We start from the raw sequence: 16,108 nt of genomic DNA, 5'->3' as shown, positions 1-16,108 counted from the left end.
CGCAAAACTAAACACTGGGATGCGTACTCATGCGTACGCAGAGAGCTGCGTACAAATGTTACGCCGCTATCAAATACATGTAAATACTCGCCGATTCCCGACAAATCGATCCCTAGGCTATATTTAGGTGTCCAAACTGATCGTAGTATCTACTCTGTACAGTATATTAACGCAAACGCTAAAAAAAGATGAGACATTTGACGTTTTACGAGTTGAGAGAGAGAGACATAGAGAGAGATGCACTTACTGAGCGAATGCCTAGAATACAGTGGGATTCGGTCAGAATTCTTCACTAAAAAGACCAACATAATCGCTTTATTAAAACCCTTCCTGAGCAATGATGTCTGAGGTAAATATAAGCGTGCTATACACTGGAGCACAGTATGTTCAGGCCTGCCACAGAGTAAGGGACGGAGATACACACCAATGAGCACACACGTTATTATTAATTAATAATAATAATAGTATTAATATTAGTAATTAATATATTATTCATAATTCTGTTATTAATTAATAAACTATGAGAGTTTAATAGTTTCATAGTTTAGGGTTTGTTCGGTTTGTTTTTGGCTACTTTTTTCTGATGTGTGGAGACAAACGTAATTTTCACCTAAACGTATTCCTTCTTTTATTCTCTGTTTCTGGTTCTTCTCAGGTTCTGATATGCCTAAATGAACTGATTAGTATCCAAGCTCAAATAATGATGGATTTTACATCTTCAGAAGTGATGTGCGAGGTTGCCAATTTAACAAAGGAATTTACTTTTAGTCATTCTTGTTCGTTTTAGTTAACCTCACTTGTAACAGGAATTCATTCATAATAGACCACGTATGGAAACATCCCAATATATGTATGTATTTAGTTAACAAGAATGTGCTCAGACAAAGACTCTTACTGTGAAGTTCTGGTTGCATTGGTAAGGTTGCTATCCAATTTGAGCGCGATTGCGACCATCGATATCAAGGTTTTGAAGCAAAGATCGTTTAAGGGAGGGTCTAAGTTAGGGCACTACATTTCATACAGCCTCATTTATGAAAGCTAATGCATTGAAGTGAAAGTGAGCGCCCCCCATCTTTCGGACTGTGTGCACTTCCGCCCGATCCTCTGGACACGGAACCACAGCTCGCTTTTCCCTCCACACGGTGAGTGTGTAAGCAGTCCGGTGCTTAACTTGACTTCGTTTTAATAACAGACACATGCAATTCTGAATACATTAACAGTTTTTTTTCATTAATATAAACTTAAATAAAATGCAATATTAAGTAGGAGCTCGGTTTAACATCCCAAGAGTATAAGACAAATGTGCACAGTCTGGTCATGCTGCTAGCTAAACTAGTAAACTAGCTTAGATTAGCTAGCATGCCTTTAATAAACTTGAGATTTTAATCACTCTTCCTTTTGTAAGTATCGCAATTTCTATAAAGTTATGTTGCCCTGTGCACCATGTAGTAGTTTACTTTTGACATGCTAAGAATGCGTGTCGGTGTTTAACAGGTGAAAATGTTCTTTGCTAGCTAGCATTAGAGCTGGCCTAATTAGAGCATGTGCCTAATATGTATACCTAAATAATCCACAGGTCTACACTAACATTACTCAAACTGTATGTCCATTAATGAATGATATAGAAATGACATTACAGCTAGAGCTGGTTGATATGTGAATTGTGAAAACATGAGTAAGAAGTTTTCATGATACGTGGTAGTATTTAATAAATGAGTTAAAATATTTTCAGAGTATAAACGCACAATGATATTTTTTTAAACATTTCACACACTGTGCTCTACCAAATCTAGTTGGAGAGGCCTAATTACTTTTATTACTGACAGTATCTGCAATATGCTCCGAAAAATTATATGGTAACATTAAATGTTTTGACATCTATTTTTTTCTTTTCACAGACCTTTCAGATCCCTCCTCACATCCATCTATCTCTCTATCCTTTATAGCGACCCAACGACACTTTTAAGAGCCACTCGTCTGTCTGTCTATCCATACATCCGTTTATAATCTGATTATAGATAATCAATTTGTCTATCTACCTATCTGTTTGTCTATCTATATATCTATCTGTCTATCTCTCTATCTACTTACCTACCTACCTCTCTGTCGTTCTACCTTTTTGGCTTTCTTTCTGGCTGTTCATCTGTCTGTCTGGCTGACTGGATACCATGCCAGGTTCAACCCAAAAGACCTGCCAGTCATGCAAGGCACAAATAAATGTTGGCTGTAAACACTGCAAGCTGTGTGGGGCTTCTCAGCCCCAGAAAGTGAAATTGCAGCAGGCCAAAGACAAAGCATCAAAGGAATGGGCCCAAAAAATGTTGAATGGAAGAAACACCTCAAAGCTGATAAATTCCACCAATCTTCTAGTAAGTTAACTAATAATAACTAATCACATGGACTGTTTACATACATGGGTTTTGTAATACTACTAATATGTACTTATTGTTAACTTACAGCTCCACAAGTTTCACATGTTGGGTTATTACCCCCTTCTTCTTCTTGGGAGGAGGAAGACGAGGCAGGCCACAAATTTTAGGGCAGATGTTTTTTATCCTCAGCAGTTTTCTTCAGAAATGGAGAGGACATCAATTTCTACAATTCGTTTGCTGTATGAAGGTCTTCTAAAAGGCATGTTGAAATTAAGTGCATTGAGTATTTCACTCATTCATTTTCTGTGTCTCTCATATCTGCTTATCAAATCAGGAGGAATGAATGTTAATATGTCCTTCAAAGGACTGTAATTACTATAACATTACATTATAATAGTGTGGTATTATAATAACATTATAGTAATGTTTTTCTTCACGTAGTGGCTCTTAATCCAGAAGCCAACCCCAACTCTTCAAATGCTCCTGAGACCAACACCAGCTCTGCCCATACTCCTGAGACCAACACCAGCTTTTCACATGCTCCTGAGACCAACTTCAGCTGTTCAGATGGTCCTACAGAGAACCCCAGCTCTTCAGTTGCTCCCCTTCATACTGAACCTACATACACCTTAATTCTTACTCCTGTTACATCTGAAAAGGAAAATTCCACAGGTGAGACCCTTGCAAGCAAAGAACACAAAAGTTCCTGTCAGATGGTAATATTCACTATTATTACTCTTTCAGTTTATTACATTGAACTGTTAATGGTGTATCACTACGCTCATAAATGTGTTTTATATTTGTGTATTTACACAGTCATTTATACATTGTTTATAGATACATACAGATTAGTCACAAATTTAAGCAATAAACAATAAAAATGTTCATTTGTAAGGTGATCCCAAGCTGCTAGAAAAGTTTATTGCCCCTTGGCATAGATGCAACCACCTTTATAATCCAGTGATTATTCTGGTCAAAATGCATCATTCATGTATGTCTCTTAACTAAAATCAGTCCTTCTGAGAGTGAAAGCAAGTACCAAAAAATAATGCTTAACATTCACTGAATGTGTTTGCGGGTCCAGAATTCTATTTCTCACTCATATAACATAATTTATTAAGGTTTCTATAAAGTAACTGAGTTAGAACATAGATGTTCGTGAAGGCTACATTAACTGGACTTTTTATCTTACGCACTTACTATATGGGCAATAGGCCGACACAATTAATTTTTTATCTTTGTTGGTCCAGTATTGTTCCCTTTCTGTTAATGGAAATAGAAGAGGTTTGCTGATAAATTGTGCAGCACAATCTACACAACGGTCAATTACTGTAAACTTGTAAAATATATTGGCGATGTACTTGGCACCATGAATGAAACACGAGAGGTTTGTATTATCGGTCATGCATTCTGTGGAACTGTAGTTAATAAAATATTTTCCTCAACTTAGTGGTTCTTAATCTGGAAGTCAACCCCAGCTCTTCAGATGATCCTGAGACCAGCCCCATCTGTTCAGATGCTCCTGAGACCAGCCCCTTCTCTTCAGATGGTCCTGAGGCTAGCCCCAGCTTTTCAGCTCCTCCTGAGCCCCGCAGCAGCTCTTTAGATGAACTCAATCCAATTCTCTCCCCTGTTACATCTGGAAATGGGAATTCCACAGACAAGTACCCCTGCAAGAAAAGAACACAAGAAGTAACACCAAATGGTAAATTATTAGCTTCACTATACTTTTTAAGGTTATTGCATTGAACTGTAATCAATCATTATGCAATAATACGACAGACAAAACAATCTAAGATTACATTTTCACTTTCAGCAGAGAGTTAGCAAAAACAGCTAGCCTCTTGTTTACCATGAAAACTTGATAGTCTGTTTAGTTGTTGAACAATGGCACCCATGCCCATCATTTGCCTATTATGCAACTGACACCCGCAATGCAGACCTAGCCGTGTTTAAATATCCCATAAACTAGTAAAGTAGATGAATGAAACGTTTGTCAAATCGTCAAACAATTAGCACCCACATCGGTACAGTTAATAAAACTATTGTATCATTGGAAACAAATCTAACCTTTATTAGATTCGTATTTGTGTAATCATAATTTTATGTATGTATCTGTAATGTATATGTATATTCAAATAATAATTCTGATGAAGAAATAATGTTGTTATATTTGTCATTGTTTCAGATCACTCTTATTGAACAATTAGGGGCCGGTGTGTTGGAGCCATTTATGTTTTCTTTAAACTTATGTTTATTTTGATCGCTCACCACTTGGGGGCGCTGCTGGGTTTATAGGTGGCTGTAAGGTTGTAGTAGGGATACGGGGGTTGGCGAGGAAGTCAACAGTATTTTGACCGTATGGTTAGCGGGACATTAAAAGATCTTGAGCGCTGGTACTGCTGCTGTTGGATTATGTGCTACCTGCCAACTTAAGAACAATAAATGGATTGGTATATCCAAAGTTTCAAAAGGTATGGACTTTGTGGTAATTCCTGCTAAACTGAACGAGTCAAATCCGCTACCGCCAGCTCTCTTTCTCATTATGTGGTGGCTTAGGTCAATTTCGTTTGTTTTGTTTAAAAGTCACTACATTTTTTAAGTCAAAATACTGACTACGCTAGAATTGGATGCGGACTGTTTGCTGAAGTGCAGTTGCTGCTTCGTTTGAGCACGGACTGCTACAGGAGAATGGTCTTGGGCGTTTGGAAATGGAAACGGAACATGGGACTGCGACAGCTTCGTTTGGGTGGAGACTAATGGAGGCTCTGTGGGACCCAGAGGCTGGACCGGTGAAATAAGTCTGCACAGATTGCGGCGATTGGTAACGCTTCATGAAAGGAAGGAAGGAAGGATTGTTCGTGTGAGTGCGGCGGTCTGACTGATCGTTGGATATGGAGGTATGGTAGCGCTACCTTAAAAACAAACAATGGCCATTTGACTAACTCGTGTGCACACGTTAAAGACTAGTCAGTAAATCCAATGCGCATTGGTGGGGTTTAAAGGTTTTCGCATATGCGTAATTTAAGTGACTGGGTCTTAATTGAAAGTTCAGTTTTAAAATGAATTCTGATTTTTCTGTGTCTGAGCCCTCCGTGGTTCAACCTCAGGGTAATGATGGTAATACACAGAGTACTAATGGTAATGTAAACAAAGAGCCTGTAAAAAGGGTGGTAAAACTCACTGAAAAGGCACTGCTTGAAAAATTGGAGTCTTTGCAAAAAATTCGAAAATTTAAACTTAATAAAGCTTCCAATCTTAAAACTATGATTCAAGGGTTCATGGTTAACACAGAACATGGAACAGAGGTTAAAAGTGTATTTGCAAAATTCCAGGTATTATGCACTGAGGCAAAAGAAGCACACGAGTCTTTAATGGGTCTGTTACCTGATGAGGAAAAGGAAAAACATGACATATGGTTTAAAGCAAAAATGCTGAGTGCAAATGAGTTCTCTACTGGGGTGTTTAAATGGCTGTCACTTTCAAAAGATGATACAATGGCTCAAACTATTGACAACGAAGCACGTCCAAAATATGGTGTGTTGGGTCAAATCGTTGAAATTCAGGGTAGAGAGCTTGATCCAAATGATGGTATAAATCCTGATGACAGCATTTCTAATATTAAAACCGGTGTTTCTAATAAGAGCTATAGCCACAAAGAGAGCCATTCCAGTTCTAGATCTAAACGGTCTAGCCACTCTTCTATTTTGTTTGCACGCCTCCAAGCTGAGGCAGAGAGAGCAGCACTGGTAGCTCGTGCTGCATCCTTAAAAGAAAAGCACACTTTGGAGGAGCAAGTAGAGGTGCTAAGGAGGAAAAAGGAACAAATGGATCTTGATGCGGACTTGGCTGCTTCCACTGCTAAACTGTCAGTGTTAAAGATTTATGGAGCATCAAGTGTCATCTCAGATGGAATGGAGTCCTATTTTGAAAAAGAAACCAAACAAAAGGCAGTCTCCATAACAAGAAAATCAGAGGAAAATCCAAATCCATCTACAAGACAAAAGGTTAACAAAAGGCTTCTTGATATTGATGCATTGATTTCACAACAAGAAATGCAAGATGACACTGAAAGTGGTCAGAGAGATCCTCTTGGAAGTGAGTCACAAAGACATGTCAATAAAATAGGTGTTGCACAGAAGCCACAGTTGCAAGAAACGCAGTACCAATTATCAAACGGAGAATCTCAAGGCCATATCCATGAACCAATCATACGACCAAGGAGACCACAAATGCATGAAGGACAATCACAACCAACTGTTCAGGAAAACAGTGAGAGTGCTACTTTACACTTACTTCAAAGACAAAATGACATAGCAGAATTGCTAATACAACAGCACAATTCACATCTGCTTCCTCCAAGAGATGTTCCAATCTTTGAAGGTGATCCTCTGCAATACAGAACATTTATTAAAGCCTTTGAATATTGTGTGGAGGAAAAAACAAGTAGCAAAGGGGATTGTCTGTACTTTCTGGAAAGGTACACTAGAGGACAGCCACGTGCATTAGTTCGCAGCTGCCAGCATATGGCTCCTGAAAGAGGCTATTTAACAGCTAAAACGTTGCTTCAACAGCATTTTGGACATGATGCTAAAGTTACATCTGCATATTTGGAAAGAATGCACAACTGGCCAATGATAAAGCCTGAAGATGTTAAGGCTCTCCAAGCTTATGCCTTATTTTTGCGTGAGTGTTGTAATGCAATGTCTGATTTACAATACATGCATGAACTGGATATGCCAGCAAATATGAAGACAATTATAATGAAGCTCCCCTACAAATTGAGAGATAAATGGAGAGTTTACGCATGTAACCTTATGGAAAAACATGGACGCCGGACACAATTCAGTGACATTGTTGCTTTCATTGAACGTGAAGTGAAAATAGTGTCTGACCCAATATTTGGTGATATTCAGAACACACAAACAGGACCAATCAATAGGCCTGTAAACAAAGGAAAATTACAACTCAAACCCAAATTTAAAGGAGACAGTTTTGCTACCACTGTTACACCTATTGACCTGCCTGTATGGAAAACACCTAGACAAACAAAAGTTCTGCCAGGGAACAACTGCTTATTTTGTACCCGAAATCATGCATTGAAGCAGTGTGCCCAGCTGGAAAAAATGAAGCATAGAGAAAAAATGTCCTTTCTAAAGGAAAAAGGGGTCTGTTTTGGTTGCTTGTGCATTGGGCATGTAAGCAAGGATTGCGATAGGCGCTTAACTTGTGAGATTTGTAACCAGAATCACCCAACTATTCTTCATATACATCTCACATATAAGGCAGATAAGGCGGTCAACACAAACACTGTAGCCTTAAATGATCCAGCATTGGATACCGCACTTGTTTCTGCGCAAGCATGTGATCATACAGGGGCCGGGAAAGGTCATGGGATTTTATCCATCCTCCCAGTACAAGTAAAATCCAAAAGGGGAGACAAAGTCATTCAGACTTATGCATTCTTGGATCCAGGTAGTACATCTACCTTTTGCTCTGAAAGCTTAATGGCAAAGTTGAATTTGAATGGAAGAAAAACTAAAATCTGTTTACTAACTATGAGCCCGAAGACAACAGTTTCTAGTTATATTGTGAATGGATTAGAGATTTCAGGTCTTCATGGCAAACAGTTTTATGACCTTCCTGAAGTCTATTCGCAAAGGAAAATGCCTGTGAGCACAGCCAACATTATCCAAAGGAAGGATCTGGCTAAATGGCCTTATTTGGATGGCATTTCCATTCCTCACATTCAAGCTGATGTTGAGCTATTGATTGGTACCAATGCTTCAAAGCTGCTTGAACCATGGGAAGTAGTGAATAGCCATGGGGAGGGACCCTATGCAGTGAGGACCCTATTGGGGTGGGTTCTTAATGGATCACTGGGAGAGGGTCATAGTAAGCCTCCTGATGTTGATTGCCCAACTCTCACTGTAAACAGGATTTCTGTGGAAACATTGGAACAAATGCTGAAAACTCAATATGAACATGATTTCAATGAAAGGGCATCAGAAGAGAAAGAAGAGATGTCAAGAGAGGATCTGAAATTCATGAACATCATGAAAGAATCAGTGAAGCTTGAAGCTGGACATTACAGTTTGAAACTACCCTTTAAAATGGATGGTGTTGTCATGCCAAACAACCTCTGTGTGGCTAAACAGCGCATTTCAGGATTGAAAAGAAAGTTTGAAAGACATGAAATGTTCCATCAGGAATATACTAAGTACCTTAATGAGCTCATTCAAAATGGTTATGCTGAACAGGTACCCCAGGATCAGCTGGAGCGTTCTGATGGTAAACTTTGGTACATTCCCCATCATGGAGTGTTCCATCCTCGAAAAGGAACATTACGTGTTGTATTTGACTGTGGTGCGGAATTCAGGAATACGTCCTTAAACAAACAACTTCTACAAGGTCCCAATCTTACTAGTTCTTTGTTGGGTGTTCTGCTTCGATTCAGACAAGAACCAGTTGCATTTATGACTGATGTCAAATCAATGTTTCATCAAGTTAGAGTTGCTGAGGATGAGACCGACTTTCTCCGGTTCCTGTGGTGGCCTGATGGCAACATTACTCAAGGAATTGTAGAGTATAGGATGACCGTTCATCTATTCGGAGCAGTATCCTCTCCAAGCTGTGCCTGCTATGCTCTTAGGAAGACAGCAGAAGACAACAAGCACATGTTTCCAACAGAGGTCATTGATAGTGTCCACAATAACTTCTATGTTGATGATTTTTTGAAAAGTCTTCCTTCTCAAGCTGAAGCCATCCAAATGGTCAAAGATCTTGCTGCACTTTGTCATAAAGGTGGCTTCCATTTAACGCAATGGATTAGCAACAATCGTGAGGTTTTACAAACCATTCCAGAGAAGGATTGATCCAAAAACTTGAGTGAATTGAATTTGGATCGAGATGAACTGCCCGTTGAAAGAGCTCTTGGACTTTATTGGTGTGTCCAGACAGACACCTTTAAGTTCAAGATGATGGAAAAGGAGCGACCACATACTAGACGTGGAATTTTATCGGTGGTCAGCTCAGTTTATGACCCTTTGGGATTTCTTGTGCCAGTAACACTTCCAGCCAAACTCATGCTACAGGAGCTTTGCAGAAAGAATTATGGCTGGGATGACCAGATTCCCCAAAGCCTCAAACAACAGTGGATAAAGTGGTTAACAGATCTTCAACAAGTGAATGCATTTAAAGTTGACAGATGCATCAAGGCACAGGACTTTGGACAACCTGATCATGCTCAATTGCATCACTTCTCAGATGCCAGCGAGAATGGCTATGGAACAGTGACGTATCTTCGACTACAAAACCAGAACAACATTCATGTTTCTTTTCTGCTTGGCAAATCAAGAATGGCACCTCTTAAACAAATTACCATCCCTCGATTAGAGCTTACTGCTGCTGTCCTGGCTGTTCGAATAGATAAGATGCTTAGAACAGAATTGCAGCTTCCACTTGACAACTCTTGTTTTTGGACTGATAGTACTTCAGTTCTAAAATATATCAAAAATGAAGAAAAAAGGTTTCGGACGTTTGTAGCTAATAGAGTGTCAGCAATTCGAGAAGTAACAGATGTCTCACAGTGGAGATACATTCATACCTCCCAGAATCCTGCAGATGATGCTTCCAGAGGATTGAAAGTAGAGAAGCTAATCACAAACAAGCGGTGGTTAAAGGGTCCAGACTTTTTGTGGACAACAAAGGAGGAGTGGCCAGAGGTCAATTTGGATTGTAACCTTGTTCCTCAAGATCCAGAACTAAAAAAGGAGCACAGAACAAATGCTGTGATCATGGAAACAAATGCAACCAGCCAATTGATTGAATATTTTTCTGACTGGAAGAGGCTAAAAATTGCTGTTGCATGGATGCTGAAATTAAAACATGTCTTAATGGAATTGAGCAAGAAAAGGAAGGAATTGTTGGAATTGTCAGACCAATCCTGTGACATTCAGCAGGAAATGCAGAAGGTCAAAGCTGCATTAAGACCACAAAGCTTGTCCATAGAGGACCTTTCTGAAGCAGAAAAGGCAGTCATTCGTTTTTCTCAGTTTGAAAGGTTTAACAAAGAAATTGTTGGACTGTCCTCAGGAAAACGGAAGTGTCAAAAGGCAGCACTATCCACCGATTGAACCCGGTCCTGGAAAATGAATTGTTGAGAGTTGGTGGAAGATTGTGTAAGGCAGCAATGCCTGAAGAGATTAAGCATCCCATCATTTTATCCAAAGACCAACATATTTCCAAGCTTATTTTAAAGCATATACATGAACAGGTCGGTCATGGTGGAAGAAACCAGGTTCTGTCCAAATTGCGTGAGAAATATTGGATAACTCATGCCAATGCAGCAACAAGGAAAATTCTATCCAGTTGTGGCTTGTGTAGGAGATTCAAAGGAAAACTGGGTGAACAAAAAATGGCCGATTTGCCTGTTGAAAGGTTGACTCCTGATCTTCCTCCATTTACTAATGTTGGAGTTGATTACTTCGGGCCATTTGAAGTAAAACGAGGACGTTCCTTTGTAAAGCGATATGGTGTTATTTTTACGTGCATGGCTAGTAGAGCCATACATTTAGAAGTGGCCTATTCTTTGGATACAGATGCATGTATTAATGCCATTCGAAGATTCATTTGCAGAAGAGGACAAGTTTCTCATTTGAGATCAGACAATGGAACCAATTTCACTGGTGCAGAAAGGGAATTAAAAGAAGCATTGGCAGCTTTAAACCATGATAAGATTCAGAAAGTCTTTCTGCAGGAAGGAATCAAATGGAGCTTTAATGCACCTACAGCCTCCCATCACGGCGGTGCATGGGAGCGAATCATTAGGATGGTGAAAAAGATTCTTACATCCCTTTTGCACCAGCAGACTTTAGATGATGAGGGGTTACACACAGTTTTATGTGAAGTGGAAGCGATCATTAATGATCGCCCAATCACCAAATTGTCTGAGGATCCAAATGACTTAGAGCCTCTTACCCCCAACCATCTTCTTACTATGAAAAGGAAACCAGTCTTGCCTCCAGGGCTATTTGATAGGACTGACATGTATGGAAAAAGAAGGTGGAGACAAGTGCAGTACATCTCTGACCTTTTTTGGAAAAGGTGGATTACAGAGTACTTGCCTTTACTACAGGAACGACAAAAATGGACCAAGAAGAAACGAAATCTGGTGCCTGGCGATATAGTTCTGGTTGCAGATACCACAGCTCCTCGTAATTCCTGGGTACTTGGCAGGGTATTTAAAATATACCCAGATAAGAAAGGGCTGGTTAGATCAGCACAAGTACAAACCAAAACCAGTCTCTTGACCAGACCAATAACAAAACTTTGCCTTTTACTAGAGGGGTTATGAGGTATCGTATATAGGAACACATTTTGTATGTATATAGTTTGAAGTATGGTATTACTTTGGCTCCTTCTATTGTTGTATTAGTCATTAAATTGTTTATGCCTTTTGTCATTAACAATTAGGGGCCGGTGTGTTGGAGCCATTTATGTTTTCTTTAAACTTATGTTTATTTTGATCGCTCACCACTTGGGGGCGCTGCTGGGTTTATAGGTGGCTGTAAGGTTGTAGTAGGGATACGGGGGTTGGCGAGGAAGTCAACAGTATTTTGACCGTATGGTTAGCGGGACATTAAAAGATCTTGAGCGCTGGTACTGCTGCTGTTGGATTATGTGCTACCTGCCAACTTAAGAACAATAAATGGATTGGTATATCCAAAGTTTCAAAAGGTATGGACTTTGTGGTAATTCCTGCTAAACTGAACGAGTCAAATCCGCTACCGCCAGCTCTCTTTCTCATTATGTGGTGGCTTAGGTCAATTTCGTTTGTTTTGTTTAAAAGTCACTACAGATTCCTTAACATTCACTGAAGGAACCAGCAGGTTCAGACTTGTAGTCTTCCCTCCTTAAACTTTATAATACCTTGGTTGTTTTGCATTGTTTTCTATGTAGCAACTGAACAACAATGACAGTGCAAGTGAGACAGTAGTTTCTCCAGGTTGGAACCACATGGGTGACCATGTGGTTTATTTGAGACATGAATAGAACACTGAGATGAAATGTGTTTATATGGCCTACTTGTTTTGAACTCATATGAAGCAGAAATAAAATGCAGGGTAACAATACATGTAAAAAAAATATTTAACACTACTATTTAGACTAATTTTATGTGTAGTTATATAGATGCATAGTTATATAGTTTGCCTGTTTACTTCTAAATAAGAGTTGTGTTGATGTCTTCACTCAGCCAGAATGCATTGATGTCACAACTCAGCCAGCTTGTGCTGCAGCGAAAATTTCGATGTCACAGCTCTAACTACTAATATGTTTTCTTTCATCTAGTGTCCAGCTCGACATTTAATCGTACTTTTCCCTGCAAGAAAAGAAGAATAAAGATCAACCCAAGTGGTAAAATCATATTCTCACAATCTGGGGTTCTATTGGGTTCATCTATTTAATTGAATTGATGTATAACTGAAATTGTAATTATTTTTACCTAGACTAGTTTATTTGATTATATTAAGAAGAATGTAATATTTCAGAAATATTTTCTCAGGTGCCTGAAACATTTGCATAGTACCAAATACTGGTGCATGCAGCTCAAAAATTATAATTTCATCAAAAAGTTCATTTATTTCAGTAATTCAGTTCAAAAAGTGAAACTTATATATTGTATAGATACATGACAAACATAGTGATCTATTTCAAGTGTTTTTCTTTTAATGTTGGTAATTCTGGCTTACAGTCAATGAAAACCCAAAAGTCATTACCTTAAAAAATTAGAATATTATATAAGACCAATTTTTAAAAAGATTTTTAATACAGAAATGACTACTGAAAAGTATGTACAGTATATGCACTCAACACTTGGTCAGGGCTCTTTTTGCATGAATTACTGCATCAGTGCGGCGTGTCATGGAGGCGATCAGTCTGTGGCACTGCTGAAGTGTTATGGAAGACCAGGTTGCTTTGATGGCTGCCCAAACCATCACTGATTGTGGAAACTTCACACTAGACCTCAAGCAGCTTGGATTGTATGCCTCTACACTCTTCCTCCAGACTCTGGGACCTTGATTTCCAAATGAAATGCAACATTTACTTTTAGCTGAAAACAAGACCTTGGACCACTGAGCAGCAGTCCAGTCCTTTTTGTCTGTGAACAGCCAGCTTCTTTTGCAATGACCTTTTGTGGCTTACCCATCCTTGTGGAGGGTGTCAACGACTGCCTTCTGGACATCTGTCAAGTCAGCAGTCTTTCCCATGCTAGTGTAGCCTATTGAACCAGACTAAGGGACCGCTTTAAAGGCTTAGAAAACCTTAATTTTCTGAGATAATAACGTTTGGGTTTTCATTGACTGTAAGCCATGAACATCAACATTAAAAGAAATAAACGCCTGAAATAGATCACTACGTTTGTCTATCTATACAATATATGGCTTACACTTTTTGAATTGAATTACTGAAATAAATCAACTTTATGATGAAATTCTAATTTATTGAGATGCACCTGTACATTACAAACACTGGATATCTGGTAGGTTTACAGCAAAAGGTTGGCCCTGAGTACTAGAACCACTGCATTATAGGACATTGCTTTAATTAATCTAAATATATGACTACATACATTAACAAAGCTGGTCATAATGAAATTTGTACTGTTTGTACTTTAGAATGCCCTGTCCACACTATGGCTGACACCTACCCAGTCCAAAACATTTTATCACAGAGGGTATCAAAAGAGGTGAGTGATCATTGTTTCAGTGTATAAGATAAGATAAGATAACACTTTATTAATCCTGAAGGAAATTGCAGATCCTGAAGGAAATTCATCTTTTGAATGCAAACTGAGATAAAGGGTCCTATTTTTATGATGTGTTAGGATAAACACATGCACAGTGGGGAAAAAATATAGGCTATATTCCAAAATGAATGTCTCATCGTCACAAATCATCTACGTATCCAATCCAAGAACACATTAAAAGTAATTCAGCTCTGACTTAAGACTCAGTTCTACCCTGGTATAAACATGTTTAAAGCTACAGGTGTTCTCTGAATGTCTGGTACACCAAACACCCTGATGAGGTAAAATATTATGACCACATGCCTTATATGCTGTTGACCATATGCCGCATGCCACCACAGTAGCTCCAACATGCTGAGGCAAGGCCTCTGAAGGTGCTCCGTGGTATACGGTACCCAGACATTAACTGCAAATCCTTTGCATCCTGTAAGTTGCAAAGTAGAGCTGCTGGATAGGACCTGCTGTTGCAGTACATCACAAATGCTTAATGTGATGTCACAAATGATTAAGCACAGATGCTTAATCTGCTTAAGATCTGGAGGTCAGGGAACTCTTTTGCATGTTCCTCAAACCGTTCCCAAACGGTGTGCAGTGTGGCAGGATGCATTATTAGGAGTCATCCTGAAAGATATCACTGCCATCAGGGAACCTGTACCTGACCCATAACAATGTTTAGGGAGGTGGAATGTGTCAAATTGAGCAACCCTCAGACAACCTTCTTTCATTGTTCCAAGGTATGATTCTCATGACGCATTGTGGGCGCATGGGACAAGCCTGGACACTCTGACAGGACTTTAGCTACAGCTAAACAGCCACATATAAGATAAGATAGCCTTTTATTATCCCACAGGGGTAAATTTGCAGCAAGGTGCAATACATTGTGTAGCTAGTATTAAATGTTTTTTTTTTTTTTATTATTATTTGTGACCCAGTAGCCCAGACAATATAGCCTTCATTGTCTCATCAATGAGCTTTGAGCACCCAACACCTTCTTGCAGGTTTGTGATTTGCCATTTCTGAGATGCTCCAGACGCCCAGGCTTCTGATGATTTGGTCACTCAGGTCTTCAATCTTGCCGATTTCTCCCTAGAACCAACATGCTGACTATGAGAAGCAACTGTTCAGTTGTAATGTATCACAAACCTTGACATGCGTCACTGTCATAATATCGGTGTTTGCTTCATCTGTGAGTGGTCATAATGTTTTTTACTTTGAGGTGTATAAATCTTGTGATTTTATGATGAGTATTATCTTGAAACTGATGCTGTTTATTGTTCTGTCTTTGAGATGACAATATTTGTAGCCAAGTCCTAGACTGAATGAAACCACTGTGGTATTGTGTGTCGATTCAGCATAATGTCTTAGAAGATGTTGTGGTGTATTTGTAGCGAGACCAGGTCAGTAACACTGTAATTGGACTGTGGAGTGTAATGAATAATTTATATTTCATCATAGGGCACAAAAGAGGTCAAAGTCCGTTGGCAGCAGTGTTCTGGGTGGTATGTGAACTTTGTCATTTGTGATTTAATTCTGAAATTAAAATGTGAAAGTTTATGTACTTACATAAGCAAGTCACTGCGGAGGATAGAGAGGATTACAAGGCTCATTTCTATTCACACTCCGATTTATAAGAATGTATTTTACGTAATGTGATGCCTTATATTTTGTTTTCTTTTTTTGCAGTGGCATCAAGTGGAAAGACACATGGGAGCCTTTCAACGAGATATTCCCGTAGTAATGATTTGAAATAATACTCTAAATTATTCATTTTGGAATTTTGATGTTTTGCATAACTATTTCTAGGTGATGTGTTATTTATTCATCATTACCCTTGTCATTCATAAGGTTATTATTGTTCAATAAAGATATTGTGCAACATCTTAAAACAATACTTGTATGTGGAATTAAAGTGTTTACCCCACACACC

General features: G+C 38.9%; 1 protein-coding gene across 3 annotated transcripts; it reads left to right on the top strand.

Annotated features, from left to right (window-relative positions):
• Positions 1-485: 485 nt before the first annotated feature.
• LOC119263461 (putative uncharacterized protein DDB_G0290521) lies at positions 486-16,064 on the top strand. 3 transcript variants are annotated; one of them, XM_037538363.1, is made up of 9 exons: positions 486-1,142; positions 1,899-2,369; positions 2,460-2,631; positions 2,814-3,044; positions 3,823-4,077; positions 12,723-12,788; positions 14,051-14,121; positions 15,637-15,680; positions 15,865-16,064. In XM_037538363.1, exons 2-9 carry the CDS (start codon positions 2,169-2,171, stop codon positions 15,914-15,916), a joined length of 1,092 nt encoding a protein of 363 aa, XP_037394260.1. In that variant the 5' UTR covers positions 486-1,142; positions 1,899-2,168; the 3' UTR covers positions 15,917-16,064. The 3 variants fall into 3 exon arrangements, 1 of the variants encoding a protein (XP_037394260.1); XR_005130282.1 differs by lacking the exons at positions 486-1,142; positions 1,899-2,369; positions 2,460-2,631; ... (2 more) ...; positions 15,637-15,680; positions 15,865-16,064 and adding an exon at positions 9,298-12,110; XR_005130281.1 differs by lacking the exons at positions 486-1,142; positions 1,899-2,369; positions 2,460-2,631; ... (2 more) ...; positions 15,637-15,680; positions 15,865-16,064 and adding an exon at positions 10,515-12,110.
• Positions 16,065-16,108: the final 44 nt, after the last annotated feature.

The sequence above is a fragment of the Pygocentrus nattereri genome, chromosome 5 (genome assembly GCF_015220715.1).
Source record: "Pygocentrus nattereri isolate fPygNat1 chromosome 5, fPygNat1.pri, whole genome shotgun sequence".
In the NCBI taxonomy this organism is placed as follows: Eukaryota; Metazoa; Chordata; class Actinopteri; order Characiformes; family Serrasalmidae; genus Pygocentrus; species Pygocentrus nattereri.
The sequence above is the reverse complement of the archived record's forward strand: the minus strand, read 5'-3'. Positions and strand labels throughout refer to the sequence as shown.

Bases quoted from the DNA above. Each gene is read 5' to 3' on its own strand.
- LOC119263461 (XM_037538363.1), top strand. From the start codon at position 2,169: ATGCCAGGTTCAACCCAAAAGACCTGCCAGTCATGCAAGGCACAAATA. The intron at 4,078-12,722 runs GTAAATTATTAG...TCTTTCATCTAG, and splicing joins ACAAGAAGTAACACCAAATG to TGTCCAGCTCGACATTTAAT. The intron at 14,122-15,636 runs GTGAGTGATCAT...ATTTCATCATAG, and splicing joins CACAGAGGGTATCAAAAGAG to GGCACAAAAGAGGTCAAAGT.